Below are 20,421 nucleotides of genomic sequence, written 5' to 3'. Positions count from 1 at the left end.
ACCTCGAAACAAACTGGGAACCTCTGTCAGAAACGATATTCTCTGGAATGCCATGTAAACGAACCACATGCTGGAAGAACAATGGCACCAAATCAGAGGAGGAAGGTAATTTAGACAAGGGTACCAAATGGACCATCTTAGAGAAGCGATCACAGACCACCCAAATGACTGACATCTTTTGAGAGACGGGAAGATCTGAAATAAAATCCATAGAGATATGTGTCCAAGGCCTCTTCGGGACCGGCAAGGGCAAAAGCAACCCACTGGCACGAGAACAGCAGGGCTTAGCCCGAGCACAAATCCCACAGGACTGCACAAAAGAACGCACATCCCGCGACAGAGATGGCCACCAAAAGTATCTAGCCACTAACTCTCTGGTACCAAAGATTCCAGGATGACCAGCCAACACCGAACAATGAACCTCAGAGACAACTTTATTCGTCCACCTATCAGGGACAAACAGTTTCTCCGCTGGGCAACGATCAAGTTTATTAGCCTGAAATTTTTGCAGCACCCGCCGCAAATCAGGGGAGATGGCAGACACAATTACTCCCTCTTTGAGGATACCCGCCGGCTCAGATAAACCCAGAGAGTCGGGCACAAAACTCCTAGACAGAGCATCCGCCTTCACATTTTTAGAGCCCGGAAGGTACGAAATCACAAAGTCAAAACGGGCAAAAAACAGCGACCAACGAGCCTGTCTAGGATTCAACCGCTTGGCAGACTCGAGATAAGTCAAGTTCTTATGATCAGTCAAGACCACCACACGATGCTTAGCTCCTTCAAGCCAATGACGCCACTCCTCGAATGCCCACTTCATGGCCAGCAACTCTCGATTACCCACATCATAATTTCGCTCAGCAGGCGAAAACTTCCTGGAAAAGAAGGCGCATGGTTTCATCACCGAGCAATCAGAACTTCTCTGCGACAAAACAGCCCCTGCTCCAATCTCAGAAGCATCAACCTCGACCTGGAGCGGAAGCGAAACATCTGGTTGACACAACACAGGGGCAGAAGAAAAACGACGCTTCAACTCTTGAAAAGCTTCCACAGCAGCAGAAGACCAATTGACCACATCAGCACCCTTCTTGGTCAAATCGGTCAATGGTTTAGCAATACTAGAAAAATTGCAGATGAAGCGACGATAAAAATTAGCAAAGCCCAGAAACATTTGCAGACTTTTCAGAGATGTCGGCTGAGTCCAATCATGGATGGCTTGGACCTTAACAGGGTCCATCTCGATAGTAGAAGGGGAAAAGATGAACCCCAAAAATGAAACCTTCTGAACACCAAAGAGACACTTTGATCCCTTTACAAACAAAGAATTAGCACGCAGGACCTGGAACACCGTTCTGACCTGCTTCACATGAGACTCCCAATCATCCGAAAATATCAAAATGTCATCCAAGTACACAATCAGGAATTTATCCAGGTACTCTCGGAAGATGTCATGCATAAAGGACTGAAACACTGATGGAGCATTGGCAAGTCCGAATGGCATTACTAGATACTCAAAATGGCCCTCGGGCATATTAAATGCAGTTTTCCATTCATCGCCTCGCTTAATACACACAAGATTATACGCACCACGAAGATCTATCTTGGTGAACCAACTAGCCCCCTTAATCCGAGCAAACAAATCAGATAACAACGGCAAGGGGTACTGAAATTTAACCGTGATCTTATTTAGAAGGCGGTAATCTATACAAGGTCTCAGTGAACCATCCTTCTTGGCTACAAAAAAGAACCCTGCTCCTAATGGCGACGATGACAGGCGAATATGCCCCTTCTCCAAGGACTCCTTCACATAACTCCACATAGCGGCGTGCTCAGGCACAGATAAATTAAACAGTCGACCTTTTGGGAATTTACTACCAGGAATCAAATCGATAGCACAATCACAATCCCTATGCGGAGGTAGGGTATTGGACTTGGGCTCATCAAATACATCCCGGTAATCAGACAAGAACTCTGGAACCTCAGAAGGGGTGGATGACGAAATAGTCAGAAATGGGACATCACCATGTACCCCCTGACAACCCCAGCTGGACACAGACATGGATTTCCAATCTAATACTGGATTATGGACTTGTAGCCATGGCAACCCCAACACGACCACATCATGCAGATTATGCAACACCAGAAAACGAATAACCTCCTGATGTGCAGGAGCCATGCACATGGTCAGCTGGGTCCAGTACTGAGGCTTATTCTTGGCCAAAGGCGTAGCATCAATTCCTCTCAATGGAATAGGACACTGCAAGGGCTCCAAGAAAAACCCACAACGCCTAGCATACTCCAAGTCCATCAAATCCAGGGCAGCGCCTGAATCCACAAATGCCATGACAGAATACGATGACAAGGAGCAGATCAAGGTAATGGACAGAAGAAATTTTGACTGTACCGTACCAGTGGTGGCAGACCTAGCAAACCGCTTAGTGCGCTTAGGACAATCAGAGATAGCATGAGTGGAATCACCACAGTAGAAACACAGCCCATTCAGACGTCTGTGTTCTTGCCGTTCAACTCTGGTCAAAGTCCTATCGCACTGCATAGGCTCAGGTTTAAGCTCAGGTAATACCGCCAAATGGTGCACAGATTTACGCTCACGCAAGCGTCGACCGATCTGAATGGCCAAAGACATAGACTCATTCAGACCAGCAGGCATAGGAAATCCCACCATGACATCCTTAAGGGCTTCAGAGAGACCTTTTCTGAAAATAGCTGTGAGCACACCTTCATTCCATTGAGTGAGTACGGACCACTTTCTAAATTTCTGACAATATACCTCTATCTCATCCTGACCCTGACACAGAGCCAGCAAATTTTTCTCTGCCTGATCCACTGAATTAGGTTCATCGTACAGCAATCCGAGCGCCAGGAAAAACGCATCAACATTACTCAATGCAGGATCTCCTGGCGCAAGGGAAAATGCCCAGTCTTGAGGGTCGCCACGCAAAAAAGAAATAATAATTCTCACTTGTTGAACTGGGTCACCAGAGGAGCGAGGTTTCAAGGCCAGAAACAGTTTGCAATTATTTTTGAAATTCACAAACTTGGCTCTATCACCATAAAACAAATCAGGAATAGGAATTCTTGGTTCTAACATAGGCTTCTGAACCATCAAATCTTGAATCTTTTGTACATTTATAACGAGATTATCCATTGAAGAGCACAGACCCTGAATGTCCATGTCCACACCTGTGTCCTGAACCACCCAAATGTCTAGGGGGAAAAAAAGGCAAAACACAGTGCAGAGAAAAAAAAATGGTCTCAGAACTTCTTTTTTCCCTCTATTGAGAATCATTAGTACTTTTGGCCTCCAGTACTGTCATGATCTGGTAATTCAGTACCACAATGGACATAGGAGTCAGAGCACATACAGTGACCTGACAATAACCCAAAAACATAGAACGAGCTCTGAGACGTGGAAACTCTGCTGACCGCAATCCATAATCCTCTCCAACCACACTAGAGGCAGCCGTGGATTGCGCCTAACGCTCCCTATGCAACTTGGCACAGCCTGAGAAACTAGCTAGCCTGAAGATAGAAAATAAGCCTACCTTGCCTCAGAGAAATACCCCAAAGGAAAAGGCAGCCCCCACATATAATGACTGTGAGTTAAGATGAAAAGACAAACGTAGAGATGAAATAGGTTTAGCAAAGTGAGGCCCGACTTTCTGAACAGAGCGAGGATAGGAAAGGTAACTTTGCGGTCAACACAAAATCCTACAAACAACCACGCAAAGGGGGCAAAAAGACCCTCCGTACCGAACTAACGGCACGGAGGTACACCCTCTGCGTCCCACAGCTACCAGCAAGCACGAGAAAACAAATAGGCTAGCTGGACAGAAAAAAACAGCAAACAAAAAGCAAAAGCGGAACTAAGCTATGCAGAGCAGCAGGCCACAGGAACGATCCAGGAGGAAACAGGTCCAATACTAGAACATTGACTGGAGGCCAGGATCAAAGCACTAGGTGGAGTTAAATAGAGCAGCACCTAACGACTTCACCACATCACCTGAGGAAGGAAACTCAGAAGCCGCAGTACCACTTTCCTCCACCAACGGAAGCTCACAGAGAGAATCAGCCGAAGTACCACTTGTGACCACAGGAGGGAGCTCTGCCACAGAATTCACAACACCTCTGGTTTATTGTTTGTCACTTCCCAATCGCTCAGCAACTGCCCAAATTCCCGTGCTCTCACTCAGGCCTTGCGGTGCTGCCCTCTACTTGCCAGATTAAATATTACATCACAAATCTCCACAGTAAACTGCAATTAACCCTTACATTACTAATATCATGATATGTGAATGTGGTTGCCACTAGCAGTAGCTCTAACACCAACAGTAGTTCTGGCAGTAACCATACCGGCAGTAATAGTATCAAATGCAAGTCACATTTTTCCTCCTTTGCCTCTATCAAGCACATTAGCGAGCAGGATGTGGAGAGCATTATAGTGTATATGTTCCTTCCCTTTTCTCAATTCCAGCAGGATGATGTAGCCTCTGACAATGTCCCCATAAGCTTCAGCATTCTGCTCTTTTCCACCCTCTCTGTCCCAATAATAGTTAAGGTTGTACAAATTGGAATTTCCAGTCCATCAATGACACCTGTTTCTATTTTTCCCTCCTAAGCCCCTACATCACAGCACTCTGGGGACTAAGGAACACACTACACCAAAAAAGCTACTTGATCCAGTTGATATTTTTGGAAGACATGAACAGTCAGACTTTGTTCTTGGAAATTGTGCCTGATGAGAGGAAAAATATGATTCTAATGCCAATCTGTGCTGTACTCTCTGTGAGCCAAGATAATATGGACATTGTTCATCATAGCAACACTCTAAACCAGGGCAAACCTTGGAGTGTGACTCGGACGGAGATGGCGAAGGAGTGTTGGCCATTTCACACAGAGAGACACCTATCTGTCGAATCATGGATGGTGATGATTTGAGGCAATCAGAGAAGGAGGTTGCTAGAATCAGTGATACACAGTGCAAGTGTCGTGTGTCAAAAGCACCCTCTTGGGCCAAACCAGGGTTTCCTGTGGTAGCTCTGGAGCAGTGGTCACACATACTATTGGTGGAAGAGGCTCTAGAGACCCTGAAAGGTCTGGTCACGATGGGGACTAGATGTGAAGGCTTTCTCTTGCCTTTTGTGTTGTGGACCAGCCTTTTGCGTTGTCCAGGCTATGCTGTTGGAATATAAGCCAGGTATGTCCTGGCACACATCGAATAGGAACTACATCACTTCATCAGCACATGAAACGGCACTACCCGTTCTTTTAGAAAAAAACAAGTTGACCAGCTAGATGAACAAGTTTCAAGCTGTTCATCTTCCTCTCCTCTTGAGCATCTTTCTGGTAACCAGTCTGCACCAGCAAGAAGTCCCTTGCCGTTGTCATCAGCCTATCATTATCCTCACCTACTGCTTTCCATACACTTCTTCCTTCATCTCCGCTCGTCAGTTCTCCTTTTGTGTGCCCAACAAACATATGTTCAGTGATCCACTTACATGGAAATTATACTATCTTGTGTCAAGGTTCACCACAATTGATGCCAGATTGCCTTGATTCTATTGCCTATTACAAAAGATCCATGTATGCTCATGCTCAATAGAAAATATCTAGCTGCCATTATTTATTGTATCAAAAAGCCATCCCTGCCAGGTGGTTTAGGCACAAAATGCAATATTTTTTTAAATAAATTAAATTTATCATATTGTGTGCGGCAATTTTTCGATACAACAATCTCACATTCTTTCTAATTTGGAATGAAATTAAATATTATTGCGACTGCATCTGGGATGAATTTTCCCAGTAGCAACCTGATAAGCATTGTGAGAAAGGGCAAAAATGTTGTAAATTATCATCCAAAATTCTTTGAATTTTTCTCAAAATATTTACTTTTTAAAAAAAAAACTTGTTAATAAAATTTGGGGTAGATGAAATTGGTATTTTAGCAGGAAAACCTGTCTTCTCTAATTGCCAACCGTATGTATGACCAGGAAAACCCTTTGAACTCCCCGCAAAGTTAGCACTTCCCCGCATGTGCATAGAATGTTTGCTTAGCTTCCTACATACATATGCAATCAGAGGTTATACCTTGAAGATCTGGTTCTTAAAGTCCATATAGTTTACTATATTAATGTAAGACATGACTACAAGTACACTTTGAAACTAATGTTGGCCTGACTAATGTTGGCCTAAAGAATACACATTAGATTAATGTCGGCCAAATCCGACCAATAATGAGTGGTGTTGGCCGATACTCTAATGCAGTGTCCCCCAAGTTCGGTCCACAAGAGCCACCAACATGTCATGTTTTCAGGATTTCCTTAGTATTGCACAGGTCATGGTCACATAGATTTTCTGTAAAAAGTTGTCAACCCATAAGCATTAGATCTCATAATACATTGTTACTTAAAGAAACAGAGACAAACACAATTTCGTTCCCATTTTTCAAATGTTTTTATTAAAAAGAAAAGTCAAATAAGCAGTTGTGAAACAAAATGAATATTCTGACTGCACATGAATTCAGCGCAGATCGAAACATAAAAAAGCAGTTTTATTATTAAATCAGAAATCCGCTTTGTATCTTTTTCTTCTCATAAATAAAATCATTGTCAACAATTTAGAATAAGGTGAAATTATGACTGAAAAACAAAATAGAATAAGTTCATGACTCTGCACAGATAGAAATTATTTTCATACTGTAAAAATTAAAAAAAAAGAAAAAAAAAAAAGAAAAAAGAACAAAAATTTGGCAGTATTTTACACATCCTATGTATAACTAAAAAATGTGCTACAATTAATATAAAATGCTTTTACTATAAAGTAAGCTACTCCTTTATTTCTATACACAAAGAAAATTGTAAAGATGTCTTGAGCACAGTCCTAAACCACATGATAAATCTACTTACAACTATTCAACAAATTATATTTTTCATACTTTTATTTTTTTTTTTTTATCACATTTCCATGATTTTTGTTTGTATATTTGCACATTTCATGTAGGTATTTGTTGTTTTCCCACTTATAAGAAGTATTGTTTGGTTTCGGTCTGGGGGGTGGGATCATTTTCAAATATACAATATTAACAAACCTCTTCTTTACATATTTTATATGCCCGGATGAAGTCATCCCCATGCTTTCCATAGCAAATATGGTGGCCACAAGAGGTGTCTCTTTTGTTCTTTAGAAGTTATGGGAGCTTGGTTTCTTGCCTTCACCAAGCTTATTTCTGCAAACCAAGCCAATTCTTTAAAGCTTGCTAAGAACAGACCACTTAAGTTTGCTTTTCTTGGTGACTGTGCCATCCTTGTTCTAGATGTCCAGTGCTGTAGACTCTCTGAAATGTCCATTCCTTCAGCCTTCATTTACAAGTTTGCTTGTGGTTTTAGGTGAGGTAGAGAGACTTCTCTCCTGGCAGAGTACTTAAAGGAAGCAAGAGAGTCTGGTTTTAGATATTGGTTTTACAGTTTAGTCATTGCCATCAAAGTCTAGGGTCACATTTCGTTAGGGCTGTCCGTTTAGCGCATAGCGCTACGGACTGCGCGAACGCAATGTCCCAAAAGGATCGCGTTAGCCGATCCCGCTAGCGCAGATCCCCGATAGCGAGGAACGGACCACGAACGCTGCAAGCAGCGTTCGCGGTCCAACACCCAAATGATGGCACATCGCTAGCGCACGCCCAATGTGGGCGTGCGCTAGCGATGCGTTCGCCATTACAGGCTATGGCGGCATTAACGGACTACGTTACACCGTGTTATGCCGCGGTGTAACGTAGTCCGTTAAACGCGGTCACATAACGCAATGTGACCCTAGCCTAAGTGTGTTTACGGAGAAAAAAACATTTTCAACATCATTTTCAGCTTTAAGTTTGTCTCTCTTTTACAAAGTGGTGTAACACATACAAAATGTCAAACCTTTCCTTGCCCTATTATCTACCAAAGCTTAACAGGTACTCTGGGATTACATTTTTTGGGTATTGTGTAAAATGATTATTGCCAAAAAGTCTACTTATCCCCTATCCAAAAAATGAGGACTAACTTGCTGATTGCTAGGGGTACGACAGATGGCAACCTCATCGATCATGAGATCGGGGCTCTGGAACTCCAGGAACCAAGATTTGCAGCTCAGTCCTGAATGGAGTAGAGGTGCACATGTATGGCCTCCTCGCTATTCGTTGTCTAAGGGAATGCCGGAAATAATTGTGCATTATACTAGACACTGCCATAGACAGTGAAGAAAGCAGAGACCGAGCATGCGCACCTCAGGATAGGGCTTCAAAGACCCATTGTCATTGTTTTAAAGCCCTGATCACAAGATCTGCTAGACCCAAGGTGATCAGCAAGTTATGTCTTGACTAATTGGCAATATTCCTTTAATATTACATTTGCTTTTTAATGCTTTTGTTTTAAAAATGATGCTGCCTCCAAGTCACCTCCATGTAGACAATGCAGCCCTGGGTCCCGATGTGTAGCTGGGGGGCTGGTCGGACATACGCCTTTAGTGCTGGATGTGCCAAGAAGGTACTCATCTACTCTGCAATGCCAATGTATTTAGATAAAGGGTTTGGGCAGCAAACTGAAACTTCTATCCTTACTAAAGGAAAGTCTAGTTCAATCTGTTCACCTCCCTTCAGTGTGGGACGCAGTCATCAGAGGTCCTTGCTCGACAGCAGTATATTTTTCTCCAGAAAACTTCCACTGACTAGCACATTTATTACCGTATGTCTTCCCCTGCTCTCCCTCCCCTCCATGATCTATCATGGATAGAAAACATACCAATAATAGTCTATTGTCTATGGGGAAACCATTGGAAACATTTCTGACTTTGATTCAATTTTCTGACCAAAATCACCAAGTCAAATTAATAGGTCTGTAAAGAAAAACCTCAACCAAAATAAACTTGGATATCATCCATGGGTCATCTGAATGATGTCCATGGTATTCAATGTCAACCATGTGTTTCAATGAAACAAACAGGTAGAACATCACAGACTATGAAGAAAAGCACCTAACTAACAAGCTTAATATGAAAAAAATATATGTATTTTTAACTGAAAGTAAAATTTTATAATGATGTAAAGTTCTTCTATACTGGTATTGCGATGGTCTCTGGACTTTGTAAAGAAAGTTACGTTTGATTTTTATAAATTTCTCAAAAACAAGTCAACAACACTAGTTCTCAATCAATTTAGAAAGAGTGAACTTAAAGAGGGATTTTTTTTCCCTTGCTTATTATACCAATCAGGTCAACTCAGAATTTTTTGAACTCTTTGGACACAGGTTGGCCTTTGTGCGCTTAGATGTACTCACCTGCAGTGGTTGATCCCACACTCTCTGCTGGGAAACTCATTGTCCCACTCTGTGCTTCCAGGGGGATTGGAGGAAGCTGGGGATCGTGGGCCAACATTGCTAGGAAATTCTGATGGGAGATGTGAGAAGTCCTAAAGATAAGAGTTAAAAACAAACGCAAAAGTTAGAGTTGGCAGATTTCAGGTCCATTGACAAACAAAGTAAGGAAGAAGATAGACTAATTGCAGACCTTCAGGTGGATTATTAAAGTGGTACAAAGAAATGGAACTTCTAGGGCCTATGTACCAAACTTTGTTAGTACAGCCAATTTTTTATATAGCCATATATATTGAGCCAAATTGGTAATTAAAAGAAAAAAACATATGACCTACTAATAGATATGTTACTCTCCCTGATTCCTCTAACACATTGTGAAGGGCCACTGGAAATGCCCAATGAGAGCTCAGAGACGAATGAGGTCAGAACCAATGGATGGAGAACATTGCCCTAAAGAACCTTATAAAAATTAGCTTAAGGTACAATAAGTATGAGTATAATTCACAGGCAGCGAAAGACAGGCATAGCTGACCATGAAAAACCTTCATGCATTAAAAAAAATTAAAAATAAATTCAGACATTAACTTCCTTACCTGTTGACCTGTGGGAGATGAACTCATAGGTGACTGTAGTCCAATGGATGGGGGAAGGATGGGTGGCTGTGATACTTGCTGCATATTGAGGGATTGATTAAGAAGGGAGCTGGAGGGGTGGCGCAAGTGCTGGTGGAGGGGAGGGCTTATCTGAAAAGGTGGTGGAGGTGAGGCACTGATGCTGGGCAACATAGATTTGGCATTGAGGCTTCGGGAGAGATTTGGGTGAGGATGACTGCGGTAACTTGGCAGGTCTGCTGGGGACAGAAATGAAGCCAGGCCTGGATATGGGGATGAAGATTGTGGAGGCAGATTATACATAGACTGCTTTGGGAGAATCATTTTGGAGGGTTGACTGGGCTGGGAGTTTTTCGTCTCTCCTTGGTCAGTGTAGCTCTAGGGTAATAAAAGTAATAAAAATTTCAAATGTATGTTCATTAAATACACACATATAGGGCTCACGTATAGAATATAATATCTACAATTTTATAGATTATTGTAAGTAATATGTTCATTTGATTTTTGCACTGGGTTTTATGCATAAAGTTCACCTTTTGTCCAACATATAAGAAGAAACAATGTGGACTATTCTGTACTTTGTGTATAAGAAGCAAACATCGACCGCCATAAATAATAGAACAGTGGTATAAATCCCAAATATAAAAACATTCTCATTACAGTGCAGACAGAATGTACCTCATACCTTACAAACGCTACAAATAAGTGTGTAATCTAATTATTGTAATGTTTATACGCCAAGTAGAGTCTGTGATATTGAACTGGAACATAGTGTTTGCTTCTAAATAATGCAAGTTATTGGGGGACTTCCCTGGGGACCGACATTAATATTATTTCGGTCTGTTACCTTGGAAACCAGACTTGCTCTGTAGGCTGCAAGGGCCTTCAAATATTCCTTCTTGGCTGCCTCGGTCTTTCTCTTGTAGGCCTGCAAAAAAAACACAACCAGCCATTAGGAGGTGTCTTAGATGCACTCCTGCCTTGGGTGGAGTCATTTTAGTCTGGTTCCTATTGGCATTACATGGGTTAAATCCAGATGCTTTCATTAAAGGTTTTTTTTTCACTTTCAGAAAAAGGGACCCCAAATGCTGTCAAATAACTAAAATAACAAACTTATCAGGCACTCGCCCTCCCCAGGTCCAGCGCTGGCTCCCCACTGCTGCTTGGGTCTTGAAGTTTTGGTGTCACGTCAACGACACGCATCCCCAATGTAGCCAATTACTTAGGTCAGCAGCTTGTGCCGTCTACCCCAGGTCCAATGGAAATCACTTAGTTTGGCGGCTCCTGCTGTCTACCTTGGCGCATGCGCTGAGCTCAGTGAATGGCTACAGTGGGGATGAACGCTGTCAATGTGATGTCTCCGTTGCAGCCGAAGCATAGACACTTGAGCAGCTGTGGCGAGCCAATCACTGGATCCAAGTAGGGCGAGTACCTGTCCTGCTTGTTATTTCATCTATTTTACAGGATACCTGAAAATGAAAAACCCCTTAATATCGGAAAGCAATGGGGAACCCACTTGATTTCTTACAGGGTAGGCCAACATAACACCTGAACGAATCTCACCATCTATAAACAAAGAATATTCATGGACCAACAAATTCACAGGATGAACAAATTTTAAGTATTAGACATTATTCTTCCTCTGCCAATATGTTGCAGAAGTTTCTGCAACTGTCCCATTTAATAAAATGGTGCTTGCAAAAATTCTCACGCTTGACAATAAAACATTTCCTTTCAGAGGTATATAGCTGTTTGGGGTTTTTTTTGTAGCAGACTTGTTTTTCTGCAGCAAATCTGATGTGTGTGGCTGTTTACTTATAGTAAAGGCTGGACTGTGAGATTAAAATCATCCTGATTATTATTACCTACATGAGTTTTCCCCAAATCAAGTTATAAATAAGACATATCAATAATAAGTGTCTTATCGCTGGGGATCTCACCAGGGGAACATGATCACAAGATGGGGGTCCTGAACCCCCCATTTATATGTGCACTGCGGAGCAGAGAACGTGGCCTCTCTGACTTTGAACGCAGCATCTGAGGGCATGCCCCATCACTGCTTTATTACATGTGCACAAACCTCATCATCAACTGCAAAAAACATCTGACTGCTGTGCTTTCCAACAAGGGTTTTGCCACCAAGTATTAAGTCTTGTTTGTCAGAGGGATCAAATACTTATTTCTCACTGTAGAATTCAAATACATTTATATAATTTATGCAATGTGATTTTCTGGATTTTATTTTTGATATTCTATCTCTCAATGTTAAAATTAACCTACCCTTAAAATTATAGACTGTTCATGTCTTTATCAGTGGGCAAACTTACAAAATCAGGGCTCAGCTTTCTGAGCACTGCTACATCTACAGCAGAGAAAACAGGAATTCTATCAAAACTGTTCCAAGCAGTCTAGTAAATGACACATCCCTGGAATCTGCCTCTCTTTCTCTATATCATGCAGCTCTCTGACTCAATAGCAAATATCTGCTGACAGATTCCCTTTAACCCCTTTCTGACATCCGACGTACTATCCTGTCCATGTGGGTTGGGCCCGTCTGACCATGGATGGGATAGCACATCATAGCCGATCGGCCGTGCACATGGGTGGTGTGCGGCCGATCGGGGCCGAGTGTCAGCTGATTGTCACAGCTGACACCCGGCACTAAGTGCCAGGAGCGGTCTCGGACTGCTCCCGGCACTTTAACCCCCAAAACACTGCGATCAAACATGATCTCTACCTTTGGATCGGAGACCCAGCGGCGTGCCGCGGGGTCCCGATCGCTGACATGGAGACCCGATATCATCATGGTGACATGTGGGTCTCCAGAGCTGAGAGACTTCCTGTCATGTGCAGTGCATGTCAGGAAGTCTCTAAGGTTAGTGTACAGAAGCTGCAGCGCTGACAGCTTCTATAGCATGCAGATCTTCATGCTATAGAAGTGATCAGTCTGCACAAAATCATTGTCCCATAGTGGGACAAAGTGTAAAACTAAGAATGAATTTTTTTTTAATTATTGTAAAAATATTTAAAATAATAATAATAAAAAAACAATATTTATTCTATCATTAAATAAATATTTGAATAAAAAAAATGTAAACAATAAAAGTACACATATTTGGTATCGCCGGGTCTGTAACGACCTGACCTATAACACTGTTCCACTAGTTAACCCCTTCAGTGAACACAATAAAAAAACAAGCAAAAAAAACCAATGCTTTATCATCATACCGCCGAACAAAAAGTGGAACAACATGTGATCAAAAAGACGGATATAAATAAGAATGGTAACGCTGAAAATGTCATCTTGTCAGGCAAAAAACAAGAAGCCATAAAACTCCATTATCAGAAAAATAAAAAAGTTATAGCTCTTAGAATAAAGGAATGCAAAAATAATTATTTTTTATATAAAATAGGTTTTATTGTATAAAAGCGCCAAAACATAAAAAATGATATAAATGTGATATCACTGTAATCATACTAACCAGAAGAATAAAACTGCTTTATCAATTTTACCACACGTGGAACGGTATAGACGCCTCCCCCAAAAGAAATTCATGAATTGCTAGTTTTTGTTCATTCTGCCTCCCAAAAATCGGAATAAAAAGCGATCAAAAAATGTCATGTGTATGAAAACGGTACCAATAAAAACGTCAACTCATCCCACAAAAAACAAGACCTCACATGACTCTGTGGGACAAAATAAGGAAAAATTATAGCTCTCAAAATGTGGTAACGGAAAAAATATTTTTTGCAATAAAAAGCGTTTTTTAGTGTGTGACAGCTTCCAAACATAAAAACCCGCTATACAAACCCGCTATAAATAGTAATTCAAACGCCCCTTTATCACCTCCTTAATTAGGGAAAAATAATAAAATAAAAAATGTATTTATTTCCATTTTCCCATTAGGGTTAAGGTTAGGGTTGGGGTTAAGGTTAGGGTTGGGTCTAAAGTTAGGGTTAGGGCTGAGGTTAAAGTTAGGGTTATGGTTGGGGCTAAAGTTAGAGATTGGTGTTGTGAATTCTGTGGCTGAGTTCACTTCTGTGGTCACAAGTGGTATTGCAGTCTCTGGGCTTCCTCCCTCAGGTGTTTTGGTGAGCTCGTTGGCTGCCTTGCTATTTAGCTCCACCTGAGTCTGTCTTCCTTGCTCCTTGTCAATGTTCCAGTGTTGGATCTGAGCTACTGCATCTTTCCTTGGGCCTGCTGCTCTGCTAGATAAGTGCTTCTAGTTTGTTTTCTGTTTTTTCTGTCCAGCTTGCTATTAACTTTTGCTGGAAGCTCTGAGAAGCAAAGGGGTGCACCGCCGTGCTGTTAGTTCGGCACGGTGGGTCTTTTTGCCCCTTTGCGTGGTTTTCGTTTTAGGGTTTTTTGTAGACTGCATAGTTCTCTTTGCTATCCTCGCTCTGTCTAGAATATCGGGCCTCACTTTGCTGAATCTATTTCATTCCTACGTTTGTCTTTTCATCTTGCTAACAGTCATTATATGTGGTCGGTGTCCTATTCCGTTGAGAGGAATTGATGCTACACCTTTGGCCAAGAATAAGCCTCAGTACTGGGCCCAGCTGACCATGTGCATGGCTCCTGCACATCAGGAAGTTATTCGCTTTCTGGTACTGCATAATTTGCATGATGTGGTCGTGTTGGGGTTGCCATGGCTACAAACCCATAATCCAGTATTGGATTGGAACTCTATGTCGGTAACCAGCTGGGGTTGTCAGGGAGTACATGGTGATGTTCCATTTTTGTCTATTTCGTCATCCATTCCTTCTGACATCCCAGAGTTCTTGTCGGACTTTCAGGATGTATTTGAAGAGTCCAAGTCTGATGCCCTACCTCCGCATAGGAATTGTGATTGTGCTATCGATTTGATTCCCGGTAGTAAATTCCCTAAGGGTCGTTTATTTAATTTGTCCGTACATGAACACACCGCTATGCGCAGTTATGTGAAGGAGTCCCTGGAGAAGGGACATATTCGCCCATCGTCGTCACCATTGGGAGCAGGGTTCTTTTTTGTAGCCAAGAAGGATGGTTCGCTAAGACCGTGTATTGATTACCGCCTTCTTAATAAGATCACTGTTAAGTTTCAGTATCCCTTGCCATTGATTTCTGACTTGTTTGCTCGGATTAAGGGGGCTAGTTGGTTTACTAAGATTGATCTTCGTGGTGCGTATAATCTGGTGAGAATCAGGCAGGGAGATGAATGGAAAACGGCATTTAATACGCCCGAGGGTCATTTTGAGTATCTGGTGATGCCGTTCGGACTTGCCAATGCTCCATCTGTTTTTCAGTCTTTTATGCATGACATTTTCCGTGAGTATCTGGATAAATTCTTGATTGTTTACTTGGATGACATTTTGATCTTCTCAGATGATTGGGAGTCTCATGTGAAGCAAGTCAAAATGGTTTTCCAGGTACTGCGTGCTAATTCCTTGTTCGTGAAGGGATCAAAGTGTCTCTTCGGTGTGCAGAAAGTTTCATTTTTGGGGTTCATCTTTTCCCCTTCTACTATCGAGATGGATCCGGTTAAGGTTCAGGCCATCCAGGATTGGACTCAGCCGACATCTCTAAAAAGTCTGCAGAAATTCCTGGGCTTTGCTAATTTTTATCGTCGCTTCATCTGTAATTTTTCTAGCATTGCCAGACCATTGACCGATTTGACCAAGAAGGGTGCTGATTTGGTTAATTGGTCTTCTGCTGCCGTGGAAGCTTTTCAGGAGTTGAAGCGTCGTTTTTGCTGTGCCCCTGTGTTGTGTCAACCTGATGTTTCTCTTCCGCTCCAGGTCGAGGTTGATGCTTCTGAGATTGGAGCAGGGGCTGTTTTGTCGCAGAGAAGTTCTGATTGCTCGGTGATGAAACCATGCGCCTTCTTTTCCAGGAAGTTTTCGCCTGCTGAGCGAAATTATGATGTGGGTAATCGAGAGTTGCTGGCCATGAAGTGGGCATTCGAGGAGTGGCGTCATTGGCTTGAAGGAGCTAAGCATCGCGTGGTGGTCTTGACTGATCATAAGAACTTGACTTATCTCGAGTCTGCCAAGCGGTTGAATCCTAGACAGGCTCGTTGGTCGCTGTTTTTTGCCCGTTTTGACTTTGTGATTTCGTACCTTCCGGGCTCTAAAAATGTGAAGGCGGATGCTCTGTCTAGGAGTTTTGTGCCCGACTCTCCGGGGTTATCTGAGCCGGCGAGTATCCTCAAGGAAGGAGTCATTGTGTCTGCCATCTCCCCTGATTTGCGGAGAGTGTTGCAGAAATTTCAGGCTAATAAACCTGATCGTTGTCCGGCCGAGAAACTGTTCGTCCCTGATAGGTGGACTAGTAAAGTTATCTCTGAACTTCATTGTTCGGTGCTGGCCGGTCATCCAGGAATCTTTGGTACCAGGGAGTTGGTTGCTAGATCCTTCTGGTGGCCATCTCTGACACGGGATGTGCGTGCTTTTGTGCAGTCCTGTGGAATTTGTGCTAGGGCTAAGCCCTGCTGTTCACGTGCCAGTGGGTTGCTTTTGCCCTTGCCGGTCCCGAAGAGGCCTTGGACACATATTTCGATGGATTTTATTTCTGACCTTCCCGTTTCTCAAAAAATGTCGGTCATTTGGGTGGTCTGTGATCGCTTTTCTAAAATGGTCCATCTGGTGCCCTTGGTTAAATTGCCTTCCTCCTCTGATTTGGTGCCTTTGTTCTTCCAGCATGTGGTTCGTTTACATGGCATTCCTGAGAATATTGTTTCTGACAGAGGTTCCCAGTTTGTCTTGAGGTTCTGGCGAGCCTTTTATGGTAGGATGGGCATTGACCTATCTTTCTCCTCGGCCTTCCATCCTCAGACTAATGGCCAGACCGAACGAACCAATCAGACCTTGGAAACATATCTGAGATGTTTTGTTTCCGCTGACCAGGATGATTGGGTGTCATTTTTGCCGTTGGCTGAGTTCGCCCTTAATAATCGGGCCAGCTCGGCTACCTTGGTCTCTCCATTTTTCTGCAATTCTGGGTTCTATCCTCGTTTCTCTTCAGGACAGGTTGAGTCTTCGGACTGTCCTGGTGTGGATTCTGTGGTGGACAGGTTGCAGCAGATCTGGACTCAGGTAGTGGACAATTTGACCTTGTCCCAGGAGAAGGCTCAGCTTTTCGCTAATCGCAGACGCCGTGTGGGACCCCGACTTCGTGTTGGGGATCTGGTTTGGTTATCTTCTCGTCATATTCCTATGAAGGTTTCCTCTCCTAAATTTAAACCTCGTTTTATTGGTCCGTATAGGATTTCTGAGATTCTCAATCCGGTGTCTTTTCGTCTGACCCTCCCAGACTCCTTTTCCATACATAATGTATTCCATAGGTCGTTGTTGAGGAGATACGTGGCACCTATGGTTCCATCTGTGGAGCCTCCTGCCCCTGTTTTGGTGGAGGGGGAATTGGAGTATATTGTGGAGAAGATTTTGGATTCTCGTGTCTCTAGACGGAAACTCCAGTATCTGGTCAAATGGAAGGGTTATGCTCAGGAAGATAATTCCTGGGTTTTTGCCTCTGATGTCCATGCCCCAGATCTTGTTCGTGCCTTTCATGTGGCTCATCCTGGTCGGCCTGGGGGTTCTGGTGAGGGTTCGGTGACCCCTCCTCAAGGGGGGGGTACTGTTGTGAATTCTGTGGCTGAGTTCACTTCTGTGGTCACAAGTGGTATTGCAGTCTCTGGGCTTCCTCCCTCAGGTGTTTTGGTGAGCTCGTTGGCTGCCTTGCTATTTAGCTCCACCTGAGTCTGTCTTCCTTGCTCCTTGTCAATGTTCCAGTGTTGGATCTGAGCTACTGCATCTTTCCTTGGGCCTGCTGCTCTGCTAGATAAGTGCTTCTAGTTTGTTTTCTGTTTTTTCTGTCCAGCTTGCTATTAACTTTTGCTGGAAGCTCTGAGAAGCAAAGGGGTGCACCGCCGTGCTGTTAGTTCGGCACAGTGGGTCTTTTTGCCCCTTTGCGTGGTTTTCGTTTTAGGGTTTTTTGTAGACTGCATAGTTCTCTTTGCTATCCTCGCTCTGTCTAGAATATCGGGCCTCACTTTGCTGAATCTATTTCATTCCTACGTTTGTCTTTTCATCTTGCTAACAGTCATTATATGTGGGGGGCTGCCTATTCCTTTGGGGTATTTCTCTGAGGTAAGTCAGGCTTGTATTTCTATCTTCAGGCTAGTCAGCTCCTCAGGCAGTGCCGAGTTGCATAGGTAGTGATAGGCGCAATCCACTGCTGCTTATAGTTGTGTGAGGATAGATCAGGTACTGCAGTCTACAGAGATTCCACGTCTCAGAGCTCGTCCTATTGTTTTTGGTTATTGCCAGATCTCTGTATGTGCGCTGATTACTGCACGCTGTGTTGCCTGATTGCCAGCCATAACAGATTGGGTTACGATTGGGATTAGGGCTGGGATTAGGGTTAGGGGTGTGTTAGGGTTAGGTTTGTGGTTAGTTATGGTTGGGATTAGGGTTAGGGGTGTGTTGGGGTTAGGGTTGGAGTTAGGGGGGTTTCTACTCTTTATGCACATCAGGGGTTCTCCAATCGTGACATGGCATCTGATGTCAATTCCAGACAATTTTGCATTGAAAAGTCAAATGGCGCTCCTTCCCTTCCGAGCTCTGCCATGCACCCAAACAATGGTTTACCCCCACATATGGGGTATCAGCATACTCAGGACAAATTGCACAACTTTTGGGGTCCAAATTCTCCTTTTACCCTTGGGAAAATAAAGAATTGGGGGTGAAAAATCATTTTTGTAAAAAAATATGATTTTCTATTTTTACGGCTCTACATTTTAAACTTCTGTGAAGCACTTGGGCGCTCAAAGTGCTCACCACACATCTAGATAAGTTCTTTAGGGGATCTACTTTCCAAAATGGTGTCACTTGTAGGGGGTTTCCACTGACACTAGACACATCAGGGGCTCTCCAAACGTGATATGGCATCCAATCTCAATTCCAGACAATTTTGCATTGAAAAGTCAAACTTTGTTCATTTTTTTGTAAACATTCCAAAAATTCCTGTGAACCACCAGAAGGGTTAATAAGTTGAATGTGGTTTTGAGCATCTTGAGGGGTGCAGTTTTTAGAATGTTGTCACTTTTGGATATTTTCTATCATATAGACCCCTCAAAATGACTTCAAATGTGATGTGGTCCCTAAAAAAAATGGTGTTGAAAAATGAGAAATCGCTGGTCAACTTTTAACCCTTATAACTCCCTAACAAAAAAAAATTTTGGTTCCAAAATTGTGCTGATATAAAATAAACATGTCGGAAACGTTATGTATTAAGTAATTTATGTGACATATCTGTGTAATTTAAGGGCATGAAAATTCAAATTTGGAAAATAGCGAAATTTTCAAAATTTTCGCCAAATTTCTGTTTTTTTTTTTACACATAAACGCAAATCATATTATATAAATTTTACAGCTATCATGATGTACAATACGTCACGAGAAAGCAGTGTCAGAATCACCGGGATTCGTTGAAGCGTTGCAAAGTTATAACCTCATAACTTGACAGTGGTCAGAATTGTAAAAATTGGCCTGGTCATTAACGTACAAACCACCCTTGCTGCAGATTTTCAGCATCGTTTCTTCACCCATTAAGTAAAATGGGTTACTTGCATTTTTTTCAAAAATAGGTAGGGTGAAAAAATCACTAAAAACTCATTGTGGGAACGTAGCATAAGGCTACATGCACACGCTGAGTCTTTGGTCAGTATTTTACCTCAGTAAGCCAAAACCAGGAGTGGAACAATCAGAGGAAAAGTATACTAAAAACTAATCAAATATTCATCGTGTGAACATGGTCTCATACTACAGAAAAAAACATGAAGAAACAAGAACCCATTATATCTAGATTCATAACAAGTGACTACGTTTTCTAGAGCATTGGTGCAGTCATTGCATCGCCCTACAGAATGGCAGAAATCCCTTCACAAGTCCTCACCACTGTAAAGTAAGTAAATCTTACTTCTTTCTTAGAATTGAAGGCTACTCCTGCAGCGTCTCATACGGTATAGAGCCAATTCTGAAGGCAATCTCTCCTCACGGCTCGGACAAGTGTTTAATCCAGTTTTGAGATCTATCATTACATTTCTCTGAAATGAGGTATTGTGACTGTGCTGCTATTCACCGCGCGTTCTCTTGTGGAGTGTGCGGCAATAATCCTATGAGCTCTTCGTCTTATGTTAACCTTTTAAGCATGAAATGCACGATCTGCGCCAACGGTAACCACATCTGTCCATAGAGTCCTGTAGGAATCGCAGCTATGAAGGTACAACAATGATGCTACAGAGCAGAGGATCAGTAAACAGCAAAGTAGAAAAAACAACTGCCCATTATTATGTACATGTGTATGTTCTATTTGAAAGGGAAGCTATCACTCGAAAATGAGTTATTGTATAAATGAGTTTTTTTTAAATTAAATTTGCAATGTTGATGATGCCCTGCTATGGCACAAGCGA

At 42.6% G+C, this 20,421-nt stretch overlaps 1 protein-coding gene across 3 annotated transcripts in view; it reads right to left on the bottom strand.

Moving 5' to 3' along the window:
* Positions 1 to 7,018: 7,018 nt before the first annotated feature.
* Positions 7,019 to 20,421, bottom strand: part of TOX2 (TOX high mobility group box family member 2) — a 150,912-nt gene continuing 137,509 nt past the window's right edge. For all 3 annotated transcript variants that reach the window (XM_069751941.1, XM_069751942.1, XM_069751944.1), the window contains 4 exons: positions 10,818 to 10,898; positions 9,953 to 10,348; positions 9,324 to 9,454; positions 7,019 to 7,436 (listed from right to left, as the gene is read on the bottom strand). In XM_069751941.1, the coding sequence (XP_069608042.1) occupies positions 7,400 to 7,436; positions 9,324 to 9,454; positions 9,953 to 10,348; positions 10,818 to 10,898 (645 nt within the window). In that variant the 3' untranslated portion in view covers positions 7,019 to 7,399. The remainder of the gene's footprint in view (positions 7,437 to 9,323; positions 9,455 to 9,952; positions 10,349 to 10,817; positions 10,899 to 20,421) is intronic.

This window comes from Ranitomeya imitator, chromosome 2 (assembly GCF_032444005.1).
Source record: "Ranitomeya imitator isolate aRanImi1 chromosome 2, aRanImi1.pri, whole genome shotgun sequence".
NCBI classification, from domain to species: Eukaryota; Metazoa; Chordata; class Amphibia; order Anura; family Dendrobatidae; genus Ranitomeya; species Ranitomeya imitator.
The sequence above is the reverse complement of the archived record's forward strand: the minus strand, read 5'-3'. Positions and strand labels throughout refer to the sequence as shown.